General features: G+C 34.9%; 2 protein-coding genes and 1 non-coding gene across 3 annotated transcripts; 2 read left to right on the top strand and 1 right to left on the bottom strand.

Annotated features, from left to right (window-relative positions):
* Positions 1-4,756: 4,756 nt before the first annotated feature.
* LOC147399745 (Papain family cysteine protease) lies at positions 4,757-7,754 on the bottom strand. Its single transcript, XM_086445213.1, has 4 exons — positions 7,247-7,754; positions 6,044-6,163; positions 5,242-5,485; positions 4,757-5,155 (listed from the first exon to the last, which is right to left on the bottom strand). The coding sequence occupies exons 1-4, from the start codon at positions 7,724-7,726 to the stop codon at positions 4,875-4,877; spliced, it is 1,125 nt and encodes a 374-aa protein (XP_086301339.1). The 5' UTR covers positions 7,727-7,754; the 3' UTR covers positions 4,757-4,874.
* A 2,807-nt stretch (positions 7,755-10,561) lies between these two features.
* Positions 10,562-10,680, top strand: LOC147399744 (U5 spliceosomal RNA). Its single transcript, XR_015179547.1, has one exon. It is a non-coding gene; the product is annotated as a U5 spliceosomal RNA (small nuclear RNA).
* Positions 10,681-12,545: 1,865 nt separating this feature from the next.
* SPD1 (P-loop containing nucleoside triphosphate hydrolases superfamily protein) lies at positions 12,546-18,342 on the top strand. The gene is made up of 9 exons (XM_086445212.1): positions 12,546-13,197; positions 13,631-13,845; positions 14,151-14,301; positions 14,474-14,665; positions 15,803-15,965; positions 16,096-16,364; positions 16,873-17,049; positions 17,121-17,285; positions 17,894-18,342. The coding sequence occupies exons 1-9, from the start codon at positions 12,712-12,714 to the stop codon at positions 18,197-18,199; spliced, it is 2,124 nt and encodes a 707-aa protein (XP_086301338.1). The 5' UTR covers positions 12,546-12,711; the 3' UTR covers positions 18,200-18,342.
* The last annotated feature ends 987 nt before the right edge of the window (positions 18,343-19,329 follow it).

Genomic DNA, 19,329 nt, shown 5'->3' with positions numbered 1-19,329 from the left:
CATTCAATAAAGATTTTATTTTTATACTCGTGTACACTTAATTTTTCTGTCTTTAAACCAAGAACAAGTTGGCATTTGGAGTCTTTTTAAGAAAAGTACGTTGAAATTAAATGATTAGAAAAAAAACAAAAGTTAAAAATTAATTATTTTTATATTAGAATATATTTTTAAGTAACCAAAAAATCCCATCTTATGAATTGTCTTGGACGAATTTGACTTTGATATGGTAGGCATTAAAATGAACTATCGGGGAGTGGAGTTCCATTATAAGCACAAGAATAGAAAATGCGAAAATCACTTCCCATAGGCACTGCCAATGGTAGGGTTTCGTGTTTTAACAGTTGGGTGTTCGTGTAATTCCCAGGGGGGTGGCTCAATGGCAATTTCAAATCCATTAAGGGGTGAGAGTCTGAAGGTTGTGTTTTCGATACCTAATGTAGATGCAAAAAATTTGTTGTACTTTATGATCCTCATTGATAAAATTACTTTTCTTTTTCAGTATTTCTAGGAGGACCCGCAACAAAATCACTCCAACGTCCAAGTCAGAATTTCTAGCACAAGTAGTGTAGAATACTTACAAAGGGAAAATTTAATACCTTTTTGGCTTGATGCCCTTTTGTATTTATAGGGTTTCTACCCTTAAATTTTCTCCATGATTTTCGTCTAAGTGATTATGCCTGCTTAAGGATTTGCCTTGATTTCCACGAAAACTGTTATACCCCATATTCCATACTTTACGGGATTTGCGACAAGCTACACACTATTGAAGCTTGATAAATCGACTTCATTGGTAGATTGGATGATCGGTTAGATTATCACATAATTCAATTCTTTGGCTAAAACTCCTCGAGATTGTCACATGTCGCTTGCTCGAGAAATATCCTCCACACCCAGTATGAGCATTATTTCCTCAGGGCTAGCCACGAGGGCGTTCCCTCACTTACCTGGTGTGTATCATGTGCGGGAGTTGCACATGCTGGCCTGGCTCTTTGGCTCCCTATTATCAAAAAAAAAAAAAACTGGTTGGGATCACGTACTTAGGGATCTTGATCCTTTACAAAGTTGGAAAAACCTTTCTAGTTTTCTAATTTTGAATTGTACAATTGTTTATAACTTACTACTCTGGGTTCAACAAACTTTTCAGTATTATGGATTGCACTGAATTTGTAGGTAGAACTTAATTAATAAATAATTTTGACTGCTTATAGAACTCTACAACTTTCGGGTATTTTCGATGTATTTGGGATTAAAAACTCAGCTTATTCTAACAAGTTGAGTTGGAAGTTTGAGGCAACAGTGCTCCGATGAAATTTTAGTTATGTAATTCTCAGTTTATCCAATTTGGGCTTGAGAAACAGTACACGACGATGCAAGAACCCAGGTATTGCTATTATTATTATTATTATTAAATCCATTGAGTTGGTTTTTAGATTTGGAAGTTGGGTAATAATTTGGAAAATTTTCCACAAAATGGTAGAAAAAATAGAAATTTTTTGAAAACAGTAGACGCAGAGGATTTTTTTTCCTATTCTATAAAACAGTCTTAATTTCAATAAAACATTTGAAAAAAGTAAGTTTGATAAAATAATGAATTTTCCTCTCATGAGTAATTGTCTTGTATTTTAATTTTGGAGGTTTATATTTTTAGGATTCTTAAAAAAAAAAAAAAAAAAATTTCCCATGTGATTTTCTTTTTCTATTTTTGGGGAGATTGGTGCTTTTAACAACTCCTGATTTTATAAATAGAGATTTTTGAGACTCTAAAAACTATCAGAGAATTAAAATACAAGGGAGAGAAGTTTACAAGGATTTTTAGGCTTGAATTTGAAATTAAAATCTTGATTGATTTTTCTTGTACTATTCTCCTTTTATTAGACCTTTGATTTTTTAGTGAAGAAGATTGATTCTAATTTGTGAACGTAGGCGCACTGCCAAACCACATGATTTAATTTTCATGAGTAATTTTAATTGTCTTTACTGCTTCATATTTTAACAAAAATATTTAATTTCAAAAACAAATTAAAAATGAATAGTGCCATTTTGATAATTTTTTAATTTTCAATGCAATGAATAGTGCCATTTTGGTATATATATGTTTTTTTTTCAACGCATGTTTTGGTAAATCAGCCAAATTATTTCGGTTTTCAGAGCATTGGAGGGAATATATATATATAATATATATATATATATATATATATATATATATATGAGAAAACATATGAAAAAACTTTCGTTTTTCAAAATAAGAGTTAGAGGTTTTGGATTGAGCTGATTTTTTGCAAGGATGGTCACTATGATGAAAAGATCATCCTCACAAAAAATCAGCTCAATCAGAAACTTCTAAATCCATCAAAAGTGATTTACAAATTAGTGATAAAAATTGGTAAAAAATCGACGGTCCACATTCTAAATCACTTTTAATGGGGTTAGAAGTTTCAGATTGGGCTGATTTTTTTTTGAATGATCTTCCCATCATAGAGATCATCCTCACAAAAAATCAGCTCAATCCAAAATTTCTAACCCATATTTTAAAATTTTATAAAAAACGAAAGTTTTTACATATGTTTTCTCATATGGCCCTTGAACCTGACCCATATCCATATATATATATATATATATATATGGGTCCCGTTCGGCACCCTAAGTTTTACCACACACTTTAACAAATGCGTTTTGTCTTACATGGGTTAGAAGTTTCGGAATGAGCTGATTTTTGGTGAGAATGATCTCTATGGTGAGGAGATCATCCTCACCAAAAATCAGCTCATTCCAAAACTTCTAACCCCATCAAAAATGGTTTACAAAAAATGGACGGTCCACAATTTTTCAACGTGTAAACATGGGGCTAAACATTTCGGAATGGGCTGATTTTTGGGGAGGATGATCTTCTAATCATAGAGATCATTCTCACCAAAAATCAGCCCATTCCAACACTTCTAACCCATGTAGGACAAAAAAACATTTGTTAAAGTGTGTGGTAAAACTTAGGGTGCTGAACATTTCCCTATATATATATATGAATATTTCCATATATATATATAGGGTCAGGTTCAAAGGACAACCATTTCTACACACATATAGACAACGTGTTTTGTCTTATATGGGCAAAAATGTTTGGAATGGACTGATTTTTTGTGAGGATGATCTCTGTTATGAGGGGATCATCCTGGCAAAAAATCATCCCATTCCAAAACTTGTAACCCCATCAAAATTGATTTACAAAAATTGGACGGTCTATAATTTTTCAACAAAAATTGGACGGTCTAGAAGTTTCATAATGAGCTGATTTTTGGCAAGGATGATCTCCTCATCACAGAGATCATCCTCACAAAAAATCAGTCCATTCCAAACATTTTTGCCCATATAAGACAAAACACGTTGTCTATATGTGTGTAGAAATGGTTGTCCTTTGAACCTGACCCATAATATATATTATATATATATATATATATTATATATATAGGGTCCCGTTCGCCACCCTTAGTTTTACCACACACTTTAACAAACGCGTTTTGTCTTACATGGGTTAGAAGTTTCGGAATGAGCTGATTTTTGGTGAGGATGATCTCTATGGTGAGGAGATCATCCTCACCAAAAATCAGCTCATTCCAAAACTTCTAACCCCATCAAAATTGATTTACAAAAAATGGACGGTCCACGATTTTTCAACGTGTAAACATGGGGCTAAACATTTCGGAATGGACTGATTTTTGGGGAGGATGATCTTCTAATCATAGAGATCATCCTCACCAAAAATCAGCCCATTCCAAAACTTCTAACCCATGTAGGACAAAAAACATTTGTTAAAGTGTGTGGTAAAACTTAGGGTGCTGAACATTTCCCATATATAGGGTGCTGAATATATGGGAAATGTTCAGCACCCTAAGTTTTACCACACACTTTAACAAATGTTTTTTGTCCTACATGGGTTAGAAGTTTTGGAATGGGCTGATTTTTGGTGAGGATGATCTCTATGATTAGAAGATCATCCTCCCCAAAAATCAGCCCATTCCGAAATGTTTAGCCCCATGTTTACACGTTGAAAAATCGTGGACCGTCCATTTTTTGTAAATCAATTTTGATGGGGTTAGAAGTTTTGGAATGAGCTGATTTTTGGTGAGGATGATCTCCTCACCATAGAGATCATCCTCACCAAAAATCAGCTCATTCCGAAACTTCTAACCCATGTAAGACAAAATGCGTTTGTTAAAGTGTGTGGTAAAACTAAGGGTGGCGAACGGGACCCTATATATATATATATATATATATATATAGGGTAGCGATCAATGGCAAACTTTTTAGCAAACTTTTTGGCAAAACATTTTTCAAAACATGAGTTAGAGGTTTTGGAATGAGCTGATTTTTGGTGAGGATGATCTCTACGGTGAGGAGATCATCATCACCAAAAATCAGCCCATTCCAAAACTTCTAACCCCATCAAAAACAGTTTACAAAAAATGGACGGTCCACGATTTTTCAGCTTGTAAACATGGGTTAGAAGTTTTGGAATGGTCTGATTTTTGGTGAGGATGATCTACTCACTGTAAAGATTATCCTCACCAAAAATCAACCCATTCCAAAACCTCTAACTCATGTTTTGAAAAATGTTTTGCCAAAAAGTTTGCTAAAAAGTTGGCCCTTGAACGCCCCCCATATATATATATATATATATATTTCGAGGAATTGGGTAGGTTTATGTGCATTGCCATCCTTTCAAGTTTTAACAATCTACTTTGCATAGAAATTAACTACAAACTTTTAGTAACTAAATATACAGTCTTTACTCCACAAAGTAAACCTAAAAGGATACAACATTTATGGGAAATTAAACAGCAGAAGCTATACGCCTTTTTGAGTTTATTAAACATACACAGCTAAGAGCCTAAAGAGGTTGCAGTTGCCACTGCAGAAACCATAGTATTCATTCCACACATCGCATATCCTCGACATAAGCGATAGTACCCATTTTCTCCCCAATTGTTGCCCCATGAGTTCTTTATGATCCAATAAGGTTTGTTCCCAAGCCTGAGAATGGAGAAACCCTTCTCGCCGTACCCAACAAGTAGCACGCCATGGTTTACCCACCTTTTGCCACAGATTAGTGGACACGACACACCCCCAATGTACGTTTGCATGAACACCGCGTTCAATCCCACTACAATTCAAAGACGATCAATTAACCATTTGTCATTCTAATTAAAGAGCGCTAGACTTTACATTATATATCGACATAATATATACCTGCAAGAGGGCCGCGGTGGACTAAGTTTGCGGCAATTTGATTCTCATCAAGAGGGATATTAGTGAAATTGACAACTTTGACAGCTATATTATCTGGTTTGAACTTGCAATGGCCAGCCTTTCCCTTATAAGGGTATGATTCCTCGTCCACTAAACCTCCGGCTTCAATTAGATACTTGTATGCGTTCGTCATGAGGCCACCGCTGCATCCGTTGTCACACGAATCCTTCTCCGCTGCATCACACTTTTCAAGTATGAAAGAAATATCAATTAAACAATTAAAGAAATATCAATTAAACAAGTATGAATGAACACACAAGATTTATGTGGTTAGGCAAATTGCCTACTTCCAAGGAGGAGGAGGAGGAGAAAAATGCACTATTAACGATAAAGATTACAAACTCTCTGTATACGGCCGCGAGGAACCTCACAGAGCAAAAAAAAAGAAGAAACCTACTCGAAAATACAATATATACCTAAAAAATTATCCTTGGGGTTGCTGCCCCCACACCCCCGCATGGGCCCAATCGAGTAGCCTGACTTAGGACCTTTCCCTCTTGCTCTAGGCCTTGGCCCTTCGAGCTGAGCCAACTATGCATTGGGAAAGGTTCCTTTTGATACTGCCTTACCTCTTGAAGTTAAAGCTCAATAAGAATACTAGACATCTCACAACAAGAGTGAATCTAATACTATTGAAAAGTTTAGCAAAAGGGCCTTGAATGAACATATTCTCAAACACATTGTTTATAATTTCCCACCAAAATTAATTCCTAGTATATGAATTGGAGAAAAACAAGCAAACCATGTGATCGCAATCGACAAGTTGTTGCTCACTAAGCTTGAGAAGCTTTCCTGTAGCTATAAAGTTGGCTCCCTCAATAGTTCCTGTGGTGCTAAATGCCCAACAAGACCCACATGTGCCCTGCAAAAATATCGTAAATGTTAATTTGAATTGACACAAATTCATCATCTTATTCTCTGTCATCAACAAAGCCTTGTCCCAAAGATTGGATCAACTAAACGAATCCTATTCCTCCATTCAATTTTTTCCAGAACTGCATCGTCATTGGAAATGTGTTTATACTTTATATCTGTTTTCATTATCTCAATCAACCTTCTCATGTTAAAGACATTATTTAGGGATAATAAAAAATAACTTCTGATATGAAAAATTTACAAAATCTTCAATACAGTAAATTCTTCAAATTTGTTTAACAACTTTTTATATTGTTATAGATATCTATTTTTTTTTACTTTGAAGTCTTCTTCATAGCAGTGTTTAGCTAAGGTGTCATTTGTTGAAGAAAAATAGGAACAATCGAAACAAGAAACGAATAAAAAAGAAAACACAAATCACGTACAAAAACACAAATTTTTACGTGTAAATGATTTACAATACCTCCTTGTTGACTAGTAGTACCAGGCTCCACAAGCCACCACATCATCACAGTCTACTAGTCTAGACTCTAGAGAACACATGGCTATAAAATTGAGTATATATTTTTTTTTCTAAGAGAGCTACCATTGCCACACTAATTCCTATATAAATCACCAAAAACTTGCACATTTGGTGTGGTATCAGTAAAGATTGGTGTGGCAATAGCAACTTTATTTAATAATATTAATCCAATTATTAAAAAAAAAAAAAAAAGAAGAGAGCTTCTGTTGCCCCCATCGGCAAGAGCGCCGCACGCATCATGGAGTGCTCTTAGTAAAATTTGGTGTGGCAATAGAATCTCTCAAAACGAGGTTTTTAGTGAAATATAGGTTCCTAGAGAATCTCGATGGAATATGTTTCCATCTCAGTCATTTGTTGGACATTGTGGAAGGCAATAAATATAATTTTCCAATTTCATTCAGGGGGTAATTGTAAATTTTATATAAATTCAAGGAGTTCTTCACAAACATCAAAGTAGAACGCAGCCCTTATTGCAATTAAACCCTCCGCGCAATTTAGCAAAAAAAAAAAATTAAAATTAAAAGGGAAAGAAAAAAAGAACTTCACCTGCAACTTAACGTCAGTAACGGCTCCTTTCTCTCTCCAATCAAAACTCGAAGGCAAACCTTCAACGTCCATCAATGGTGCAGTCGAAGAAATTTCGTTCAAAGGGGATCCACCACTTCTCAATCCCGTAAACAACCTTTCAAACTCCTCTTCAGATAGATCGAAGAAAGGCGTAACCCCATGAACCGCAGTTGGATCCAACACCTGGTGTTCTGCAGCTCTCATCAAGTTCTTCGCAAATATACCCATACGGTGTAGGTACTCCTCTCTGCTAGAGTACTCCTTACCGTACTTCTTCATGAAGATCTGGAAGTTTTTCTCGGTACCCAAAGCCCAATTTCCCGCCAAATTTCTATTGATTTGATCTTCTTCTGTGATTTGGTGTATTTTTGGGTCTTCTAGAGTTTTGTGAAAAACAGCAGAGACCATGAGTGCGCAGGTTAGGACCGTAACACCCACGGTTGAAGTTAGAATTCTCATCCTTACTTCGTTTCTTCCTCTGTGCAAGAGTTCGTCGAAGTGAAGCACTCATACTAGTAGTATTAGTACCTCTTTCTAATGTGTAAAAGTACCAATTTGTCCTCAGAGCTCGTATCTAATGAAATGACAATGATAACCTCAGTAATTTAGGGATGTACAAATTACCCATAACCCGACCCGGAATCGAACCGAAATATTTCGATTCAGTTCTGGGTATTGCCTCTGAGAACTGACCCGAACCGAACTACGAATGATAAATAATGATAAGTTTATTTTTATTAGATTAACACAAATACTAATCTGGCTAATTGGTAAGAGGAGTTGTGTTTACCACATCTTAATAAGCACAAGTCTTTTAAATCCCACTTAAAATCTTTTTTTCTTTAAAAATATTATAGTCAATTTCGAATTATTCGAATCCTAACCCAAATCGAACTCGAAGTTAAACCTGCAATTATCGTTCGATTTGATTTTGGGTATTATATATTGATGAAAACCTGAACTCGAAGTATATTGATTCAATTCCAATTCTAGTGATACCCGACTCGAATCCAAAAAATTCGATTCGAGTCGAATCGATTCTACCCATATGTACATGCCTACTCATAATACATCGGGGAATGGGTGTTATAGTCTTTTGACTAGTCATGGGGGGGCGTTTAAGGGTTTTACGTTGTAGCTTCTAAGTAATCTTTGGAATTTGGAGTGGGAAATTGGATAAAAGAGAAGGGTAATATAGTAATTTTGAAGGTTTTTTTTTTAATGAATAGGGAGATTAACGTGGCTACCATGCAAACATGCCACCTTAGAACGAAGACACGTTGAGAGCTTGGGTCTTCATAGAACATGTGTCGCTCCCTGGCTCTTGCTATGGTGTACATATAATGTCTAAAGGTGTTCTCATGTTGAATAATTTGTAATTATGGGAACAATGCCAATTTGTAGAACTTTCTGATTTATGATGTCTTATTTATTATTTTTTTTTAAAACAAAAAAAAACTAATGATTTTCGGATGCCCCGTCACAAAACTGTAGATCATTTGCCTCAGGATGTGTATAATTATAAATCTTTTTCTTGTGTATCCCGAGGCAAATGGAGGCGTCATATTATCACGATTCAAAAAAAAAAAAAAAAAAACCATTCATCCCAAGAAAAATTGTATTAACCTTAAAATGTAAATACTAATTTCTAGGAATTTTGGTTTGGGACTAGAAAATTTTCTTTTTTCCTCTGGACAATTTGTATTAATTCCTAGAAGGTTAGTGTTAATCTCTAGAATAGTTGTGCATTTCTTTTCATCTTGATCGTATGTTGGATGGAGAGCTTCAATCATGGGTTGAAGTTAGAAAGGTCCATGTTTAACTAGCTCTACGTGAAGTTAATTGATAGGAAAATGATGAAGTGATTGCGCCAAGACGCTCCGTTGAAGTGGATGTGTGCATGGAATCATAGATGTTTTTTTCTCAAAATATGAGTGAAAATCATCTACGGTTCTATCCACACCTCCACTTCATCAGTGTGATGCGAAACGGAATGTCTTGGATAGTCACTCTAACACTAACCTAGTTGATATGTTGCATGTGGTTTGGGTTCAAATCAAATGTCAATAAATAAATAATTTTTTTTACCCATAAGATTCAAATTCACCTATTCCACGACAATTCTTAAAAAGGTGGAACTGAGTAATAAGTGCAAAACTCTTGATTAAGGATTAAATCACATGGATTTTTGGTGAGCGCGAGAGTCTTACAACTCTTGAGTAGTCCGTTAAAGCTTTGTCTATAAACCTATCTGCCCTACATGAGAAAAGGTGAGTTTTGTTGACCTAAGTTCACGTTACATAAATATTTTTAAAGTAATAAAATACTTTATGATAGATCAATTAATGAATTCAAAAAAAATATATTTATAAAAATAAAAATAAAAATAAAAATAAAAATAAAAATAAAATAATTTTTTTATCTAAAAATATTTCTTAAAAACAAAAAACTACAATGACAATAGCCCATGGTTTTCATGAGCCTTTACGTACAATACATGTGCCCCTTCCCTAATTTTAAATATGATTAGGTAAAGGCCATATATAACGATTAATAGAATATGCATTGTTTTTATTTTTATTTTTTATACGTATTGGATTTGGAGAGTGAAAATCTCACATCATTGGGATAAGGCTTTTATTGTTGTTGTAGTAGCCTTAGTCATAAAATTCTCTGATTTTTTTTGTCAAAAAATTTGTAAAATTCTCCGAATTAGGGTTTAGCTGATTAAATCAATGAATTGACAAATTAATCAAGGATTCCTCGATTAATCATGGAATATGTGTAACATTTTTAACCTCCACCTTCAAAATTTTTTTTTCTTCATTGTTTAAACATCAAGAAGAAGAAGATAGGATTTCTAGAGAGGTAGAAGAAGATGGGTTTTGGAAAGAAACCCAAAAATAAAATTTTGTATAATTTTTGAAAATTTTCTAAGTTTATCCGAATTAACCAAATTCGAAGCCCACTGAATAATTACCGAATCCGAACATTGTTACTATGGTAGTAACTTGCCTTTGTAATTGGGAACCAACTTGAAACAATCCTTAGACTTCCATGTTAGTGAGAGAGTAGAATTTTAATGGGCATGGGCATGGATTATATGTAAAAGCCCAATAACGAACTGGACCAAAATTTCTATTAACTTTTAGATTGGGTTAACCACCAATTGAAAGGTGAGGTGAGCGCTCAAATTTAAAGGGTAAAAAGATAGTCCCACATCGTCTGAAAGATTGTAATTTAAATCACAAAGACCTATATAATACGTCCTCAATCGAAAGTGAAAAATCACGCAGCCGTGCAGTGAGCACAGAGCGAACTATTCTTTCGCCTTTTACTAAAGAATACCGTGCGCTCGCTGTTATAAGCGGCATACGCCTATTTTTGTAGGGTGATTTCCATTCCAAGGATTTCCCCAAACAATACCAATGAAAATATTTGTTCCAAGTATACGTTTTCTTATGTATTTTGTTTTTATGGAGGATGATGTTTTCTTATTGAATAATTTCTAGAAAATTGTTTTTCCAAGAATTTCCCCAAAACTTTCCCCTGGTGTATAAGATTTAGGTGTAGCTCATCATAATTGTCAATTAAAGGAGTAATTTCTAATGTGGTTGATGTTTTGGGTTTTGTTTTGTGTGTTTTGCATGCTTTAATAGTAGTATAGAGTGGAAGGACATTCATAGCAAATTAAAAGTTACCTCTAAATCTCTAACTCAATTTATAATTTATTTATGAAAATGCCGTTCTTTGTTCGTCATTTATAATAAAAAATCGTCAGAATAGATTGAAAAGTATATAATATCAATTTTTGTTCATCATTCATAGTCACAAATCGCCCAAAGTAATCACAATCATGGATCATATTTTATGTCATGTTAAAAAGGTGTGAGACAATACTTTGGATACTTAAAAATTGTGAGGAGGCATTTGGATAAAAAAAGTTAACTTATTAGATTAGGGGGCGGTTCATGCGACATATGTAAAAACAATGATTTTTCAAAATATGGGTTAGAGGTTTTGAATTGAGCTGATTTTTTGCGAGGATGGTCATTATGATGAGAAGATCATCCTTACAAAATATCAGCTTAATCTGAAACTTCTAAATCCATCCAAAGTGATTTACAAATTATTGGCAAAAAAATAACGGTCCACGTTCTAAACACTTTTAATGGGGTTATAAGTTTTAGATTTGATTGCTTTTTTTCCTGGATGATCTTCTCATCATAGAGATCATCCTCACAAAAAATCAGCTCAATCTGAAACTTCTAACCCATATTTTGAAAATTTATTAATGTTACATAGTTTTTACATATATTTTTTCATGTCCTTCGATTCGTTCCCATTAGATTATTAAATTATGAGTGCTGATTTTGTAATTCAATTTGACAAGATAACTTAAAAAACTCATTGACGTGGATCAGATTCACAATTGCACATCCCTATAAAACATGTGCAGTTGTGTATTCTGAGGGAAAAAATCTACGGTCCTTATAAGGTATGTCTGTTGAATTTTTGAGTGACCATATCAAGTTGAGTTACAAAATCATTACACTTAAGTTATTGCTTAAAGATTTGGGGGCATTTTAAAAAATAAAATTCCAAAATAGGTTCCAGTAATTTCCCAAATTTGAAAGGCGCAACTTGGGGTTTCCCTACGAAATTTTGATGATAAAAAATGCTGAAGTGACATTAAAATTGACGTCATTTCACACATTGCTAATATGGATGTTCAGTGTGCAAATGTCACTCTAGCACGACTCTTTGATGATTGAATCAAAAGAAAATTTGGAAGATTCGAGGCTTTGTACCTTCCTTTATGTTGAAGGAATGTTATTTATGGATTTTTCAATAGTCTTGGCACAAATACTTGTTTCCCTAATTATATCACGTCTTCTAATTGCGCACGTATTATGATGTCACTCTTCGGGATTACTACTTTGCATATTCATAATACGTGTCACTTTTTGTCTGTTTGGCGATTGTAAATTTGAATGCCTACTTGGATTCTGGCTTGCTATTTGTGATTCAGGACTAGAAAGGTTTAGTGTTCCAACCTCGTGCTCTGGCATCCGGTCTTGGGCTCGGGTTCATGTATTTTTATGTCATTTAAAAAAAATAAAGGCTATTTATAAGGGAATTATTCAATAAGGGCTCATAGAATAAATGGTCCAGAATTGAGATATTTTAAGTAAAATACAACAGGGACCATCTCATACTTCCCCATAGATACAAGATTCTTTTTTATAATAATGCAATTTTGAACTATACGCAACAAACTTCATGTGTGGAGAGAGTGCAATCTCATTGTGGTGTATAAAGAGATTAACGGTCAATAACTGTTTGTTCCCTTCTTACAAAGGAGATTCCATCGAATCTTCTTTCCCATTTTACAGAACAAAAGCTTCTCCTTCTCTTCAATCGTGAATCATCAATCAACAAAGATGAGAGCTTTTAGTTCACAATTCGTCCTTCTCGATCTATGTTCCTCCCTCAACGAAATCCCAATTCCCACCTTTGCTTACTTCCAGACCTCTAATTTCCTCTCTTCGGTCTCTTCGTCATTTCGTCGATCATGTCGTGGGCGAAAGGGAATTGTTTCTTCCGTGTCGTCTTCTTCGTCTCCAATTCGATCTTTAGCTTCGATTCGAAGGCCTGCCGATCGATTTTGTACTGGAAATGGGGTTGTATCGACGTCTTCGCAGTTGATGAATCCATTGAGGTTGGATGAAGTTTCAGAATTGGACTTGTTTCTAGAATTGGTTCCTTTGAGGATGCGAAAGGAGATATTACGACACAAAGAGATTGGGGATCTGATTGAGGTAGTTATGGATTTGGGAAGGAAGCCTCTTGCGAGGTTTCCGTCGGGAGATTTGGTGATTTCTGAAGAAACCGTGAAGCTTGAAGATCTAAGGCATGCGATATCAAAGGTAATTTGATCTGATTGGAATCTGAATTTTGTTTTGGTTTCTATGAAATGTAAATTTGTTTACTGTTTGGATTAGTAGATCTGTCGAAAGTTTGAAACCCAATTAATTTTTATATAAAGATGGTTGATCTCAATTCAAAATTCCTGTATTTAGTGGAAGTCAAAATTGTCGAATTTTTAAACTTAAAAAAGGGCATTTTATATTTGTTTGGATGGGAGGAGTTGTAGAAAGATGGAGACTTGATAGTTTTTTAATGTGGAACTAGTTCATTATGGAGTCAAAATCAAGATTTAGATATTGGAGCGTAGTGGAAGACATGAATATTGAATTCTTAAGTCATGATAAAGGTATTTCATATAATTTTGGATTGGAAAAGTTGCTAAAAGATAGCGACCCAATAAATTTTAATATGAAAGCTAGTTGCTTTCTACAGGTTGGTGAATTTTCTGACGACAATCGTTCTGGTATTGATCATTCCCTACACCGTATAAGTGCTATCCGAAACCGTAAAATGCAAATAATTGGACTCACTTGTCGAGTTGGTCGGGCTGTATCTGGAAGTGCAGAGATGATACGTGATTTGATTGAGGGGGGAGGTTCTATCTTGGTTATAGGACCCCCTGGAGTCGGGAAAACAACCTTAATCAGGTATAAACCTTCATCGCATGTCTATTGTTATAGAAGAAGTATATATGTGTGCTCACCAAGCGAGTATTATGCTCGTCTCATCAATTCTTTCTTTGCTTTTCATGAGTTCCGGTATCCTTGTAAATATGTTTATGATTTCGGTTAGTTGTTTATGATACTCATATGTTCATATTTTCCTTTCTTTCCTGCTAATTAGTCATTTCCCCCATATTTCTTACTCATCCAAAGGACCTAAAGTTTACACATCTACTTTCATAGACCACATTGGTAGTCTTAGTAAATTTGACAAATCTTTGTTCCTGCAGAGAAATAGCTAGAATGTTGGCAGATGAACACTTGAAACGCGTTGTCATTATAGATACTTCAAATGAGATTGGAGGAGATGGGGATGTCCCTCATTCAGGAATAGGTCGTGCAAGGAGAATGCAAGTTCCAAATGTTAATATGCAGCATAGCGTGAGTCTTGTACTCAACCCTGTTATTCACATTATGGAGAGGCTTCAACTATTTATATTTCTATGATATTTGTCTTCTTTATTGCTATTTGAGCCTTTTCCGACCACAAATATTTGGGACAAGGCTTTTCTGTTGTTTTATTTCCATTTGAGCCTTTTTAATCTATATGCAGGTTATGATTGAAGCTGTTGAAAATCACATGCCAGAAACAATTATAATTGATGAAATTGGAACAGAACTTGAAGCATTAGCAGCTAGTACAATTGCTCAAAGAGGTGTTCAACTGGTTGGGACAGCACATGGGATGACAATTGACAATATAATAAAGAATCCTTCTCTACAGATTCTTGTCGGTGGCATAGAGGTGCAAAGCAACATCCATACTTTTCACAGTGTTTCCTTACATATGTTCTGCCTTAATGTATTGCTTGTCTGAATATATTCTTGCCGAGTATGAAGTTTTTTGTAGGTAGTGCATTACTTATCTGCACAAAAATTCAATTTTTATTTTTAATTTTTTTATGTAGTCTTACATATGTTCTGCCTTAACATATTGCTTGTCTGAATATATTCTCACCGAGTATGAAGTTTTTTGTACGTGGTGCATTACTTATCTGCACAAAAAGTCAATTTTTATTTTTAATTTTTTTATGTAGTCTTGTACATGTTGTTGGCTAGTCTGGCCCATCGATTGACCAAGAACTGAATATGGAACCTGTTTGTTGGTTTAAGTATTTGTAATTTTAGAGATCGTAAGATATTAAAAACATTTAGTTTATGTTATTAACCAATATAGCTTGAAAATTGGTGTTGGCTTTTGAATCTGTCATCCTCAAAAATTGCCTACCTCAAGTTTCTCTATTGTATTATTACATATATAGTGTTACATGCTCTTATCTCCCATATTTCTAATGTTATGGTGACACATGTTTGACCTAGCTAATTATAAGAATCAGGTGAATCACTTGGCTCACTATCAGGATTTCATAAGATCAGCATTACATGAGTTATTCAAATCTGCTCCTAGAATTGAGTCACTTGGCTAGCTATTTGCAGTTAAGCAATAAAATGGGATTGATCATTATCTTCTCCTGGCAATACATTTCTAATTTAAATTTTAACTCTATAGCTAGGCGTCCCGTTTAAAGGGTTGAAATGAATAATAAGCATTTCTTGCGACACAGATTGCTCAAATTCTTGAAGCTCACTGTTAATCTATCCCTGCTTACATTATCTTTCTAAAAAACCACCATTTGTAATAAAAAAAATCATTATCTTCTCAGTTTTCTTTCTGTCAGTTTTTATTTTTTATTTTTTTCCAGTGAAAGTGTAATATAAAATAGGACATGATTGATCAAATCTTGATTCTTAACCTAAGTTACATTTTTCCTTATTGTAGGAAAAATTTGGAACCATTTACTTGGATAATTATGGGGGGAAATATTAGCATTTATAAACTAACTTTTTTGGACTATCTATTCATATTCATATATGCACACAGAGTGTTACACTTGGTGATGATGAAGCAAGGAAAAGGAAAGTGCAGAAAACAATTCTTGAGAGAAAAGGGCCTCCTACATTTACATGTGCCATCGAAATGATATCTAGGACTGAATGCCGTGTCCATCACAGATTAGAGGCAACGGTAGATGCTATTCTTGCAGGTATTATGGACCCCTATTTTGCAATTTGTACATCCCTTAATTTCTTAGAAAGACTGTTTAATTGTACTTGTTTAATATTGAAGGTTTCGACCAGTAATTCATATTGACCAGAACTTCTTTCTGAAAATAGGGAAGTGTTCTTTATTTGAAGTCCGTCGCATGGAAGCCAAAGCTAATGATCTTGTGACTTCTACACCGGAACCTGTGAAGCATCTAGTAGAGTCAGAGATCACTAATAATGAAAACTGTTACACTGAAATAGAACCTATTGAAACTTATAAAAAAAAAATAGAACCTATTGAAGATGTTGTAGAGTTTCCTGCCACACATACCAAGAATTGGAACACTGGTCGATCTATCAGCAAGAGAAATTCACCTGTGTGTGTGTACACTTATAAGGTAAACTATTGTAGTTTTCTTTTGTCAGTCTTGTTGTTTATCTATTTTCTGAAGGAACATAGAAATACTGGCTTTGATAAGTTGCAGCTTAAGTCCGTGCATAGGTCTTATTTGGGGGCGATCTCAGCCTCCTTTGTAACCTCTTATCTTTCCCAATATTTATAAAATCTTCATACTTAAAAAAAAAAAAAATAATGAGAGAAGGCAGAGTGGAAGTGGTTCGACACCAAAATTTGAGTGGTCATAAATGTCCCAACTTTTATATTTAAATTTAATATAATCAGGGTCATATTAGTCAAAAACCCAGAAAAGTCTAATCCATGACTCTAGAATCACGTTGCTTATTTTTCAAAATTACAAAACTCTTCAATCAATATTTTAATTACAAAGAAGCCCTTTTGATACATGTGCATTTGCACATGCCACCTTCTAGTAATAATTAATAAATCTATCTGGAGTATAGAGCTTTAAACTCATTGACATATCTAATCAAATGACTATGTTTTAGGTACTAGAAGCTGATATGCTACAAGTAGCACAAGTAATGGGGCTGGAGGAAGACGTAGATGTCACCGATGACATTGGAACAGCAGATGCAATTCTAGCATCAAGTTCTGAACTGAGGCAGAATCCCTGGATCCGTAGCGTTGCTAAATTCCATCAGTTGCCACTATTTGTTATCAAGGTACTCTGCTACTTTCTTGTTAACTACTAGAAATATACACGTTCTGATTGCTTCTATTTTTCTAACTGCAGTCAAATACCATGGCCCAAATGGTCAAAGCGGTTCGTATGATTCTTGGGATGGAATCGATTGGTTCTTCGTTGAATCGCTCGGTCAACCACTCTACAACAGACATTGAAATCGAAGATGATGCACCAAAAAGGAAACCTTCATTGGAGGAGATTGATGCCTTGGAGGTGGAAATCCTATTCCTTATCTTTCATTTTTTTTTCATCTTAATTTTGTGTCGCAATAAGGTAGTCATAATAAATAATTATTAGGTTTTTTTTTTCAAACTTGGTGGAAAGTAGTTTTAGGGTTTGATTTACTCTATTTCCTTTTATACCAGATGCTACTGTATTTTGCAAGTTGTCATCAACTATTCAAAAGTGTGTTCTCTCCATTATGCCTCAGAATAACCATTTGAATTTCCATATTAAGTATTTTCAACTCACTTGATACACACTCAGAACAACTACCCTTTTTGGTAAATCTTTGAGTTGAAAGCCGGTAAAAAGTCTACCCTATCGAATGGTAGTGATCTCAGAAATTGGAACCTTAATGAGATAGAAACTAATATTCTAACTACTAGACTGCAAGACAGGTTTTGTTTTTTTTTTCCTTCAATTTTGGGATCACTTGTTTTACTATTGAACTCAATCTTGATGTAAATCCTACCAAACTTGTAAAGATGATTTTATTATTCGAATCTGTTTGCATTGCTGAACGATAGACTGGTTTTTTTAGCTCTTGAACTCATATTGAAGCAGTTGAGCTTATATCTGAACATGTCACTTTCCATTAGGAGGTTCGACTTGCGATTGAATACATTGTGATTCCTGGAGGAGAGCCAGTAGAACTTCTTCCAAGGCGCTCGGAGATTATTGCTAGACAGCTGGAGCTTGTGGAGAGTTATCAACTTGCGGCAGAGAAGTCAGGCACTGATTTGAACCCTAGGTTGCAGATTCTTCCTTTAAGGTTAAACAAGAAGACTTCTGTTAAATATTCCGGATCAAGTTTAAGAAGACAGACGGAACCAACCTTGGGTTCTAATTCCTTAACTGGTGGTGGAGGTACTGGTGTTGCTCGGTTACCCTTTCTACCCGAATAGTTTGAACTTGTACAATTGTAATGCATGTCAATCTTTGGTTGATACAAGTATCATCCCATGTACAGTCATGTAAATTGTGATTCTCATATGATACATTCTTCTCAAACGCTTGATATAATTTATAATCATTTCCAGTTCATTAAGTTGGTTGAAGTCTCTAGCTATTATCCTTTTACGGTTGCCCCCATATTGTTTTTTTGGTATGAATTTCTTCATGTTGTGTAGATCAGATTGGATATACTTGGTCAAGTCATCTCGGTGAACATGGAAAAAGTCCAAGATGGGGAGATGATGCAGCTATGGTTATGGTGCGGAACGTTACTCATGAAACAGAAGGGGTGGTTATAGTGGAGAAGATATATTGTTAGGGAGAGCTGACTACTTAAAAGTTTGGTCTAGGTTCAGTGAGGGTGGTGGCCACCTAAAAAGGAAACTGTTATGGTGATTATCAGAATGATGGGGGTTGCTATGGAGACATGCCGTGACTGGTTGACTGCTATGCAAATGATGGGTTCCTTCTAGTTTGGATTTGCTTTGGAAGCAATTGGTGAGAGGGTCCATACCAGTACCCTCAATGGGTATCGCTAGGATGACAGGTACAAGGTCTCAAGGGGAGTAAGTATGGGAGTGGAGAACTGGCACTCTATGAAGGAAGCTACAAGTGTTGACCTACTCGAGCAGAGTAGGGTCCCTGTTAATTTACGATGACAGCTATTAACACTATGTTTGGGTTGAGAGAAGTGGAGAGAAGAGAAACCCATTAAGTAAAGAGAAGAGAAACTCAGTTTCTCTCCACCATGTTTGGATTCACAAGAAAATTTGGGACAACTTTGGAATTTAAAGTTGTCCTAAAGGAGACCTAGGGGCAAAGTTGAAATTATAAAATATTTTAAAAGGCACACTGTTTTTCTCTTCTCTTCTCTCCCACTTAACAACCCAAACAAGAGAAATGGAGAGAGACTCATTTCTTTGCTTAAGGTCCAAATTGATTCCAAAGTGACTATAGATTGCATCAATGGGGTTAGTGAAACTATGTAGGGGGAAGAACTACGTTATATGACAAGTTCATTTTGAAATTCATTTAAAAGCTACTCATTTGAAAAGAAGCTCCTTTTACTTTTGTTATAGCA

This window comes from Akebia trifoliata, chromosome 6 (genome assembly GCF_017979445.1).
Source record: "Akebia trifoliata isolate Shusen 1 chromosome 6, ASM1797944v1, whole genome shotgun sequence".
NCBI classification, from domain to species: domain Eukaryota; kingdom Viridiplantae; phylum Streptophyta; class Magnoliopsida; order Ranunculales; family Lardizabalaceae; genus Akebia; species Akebia trifoliata.
This window is presented reverse-complemented; position numbering and strand designations above follow the sequence as displayed.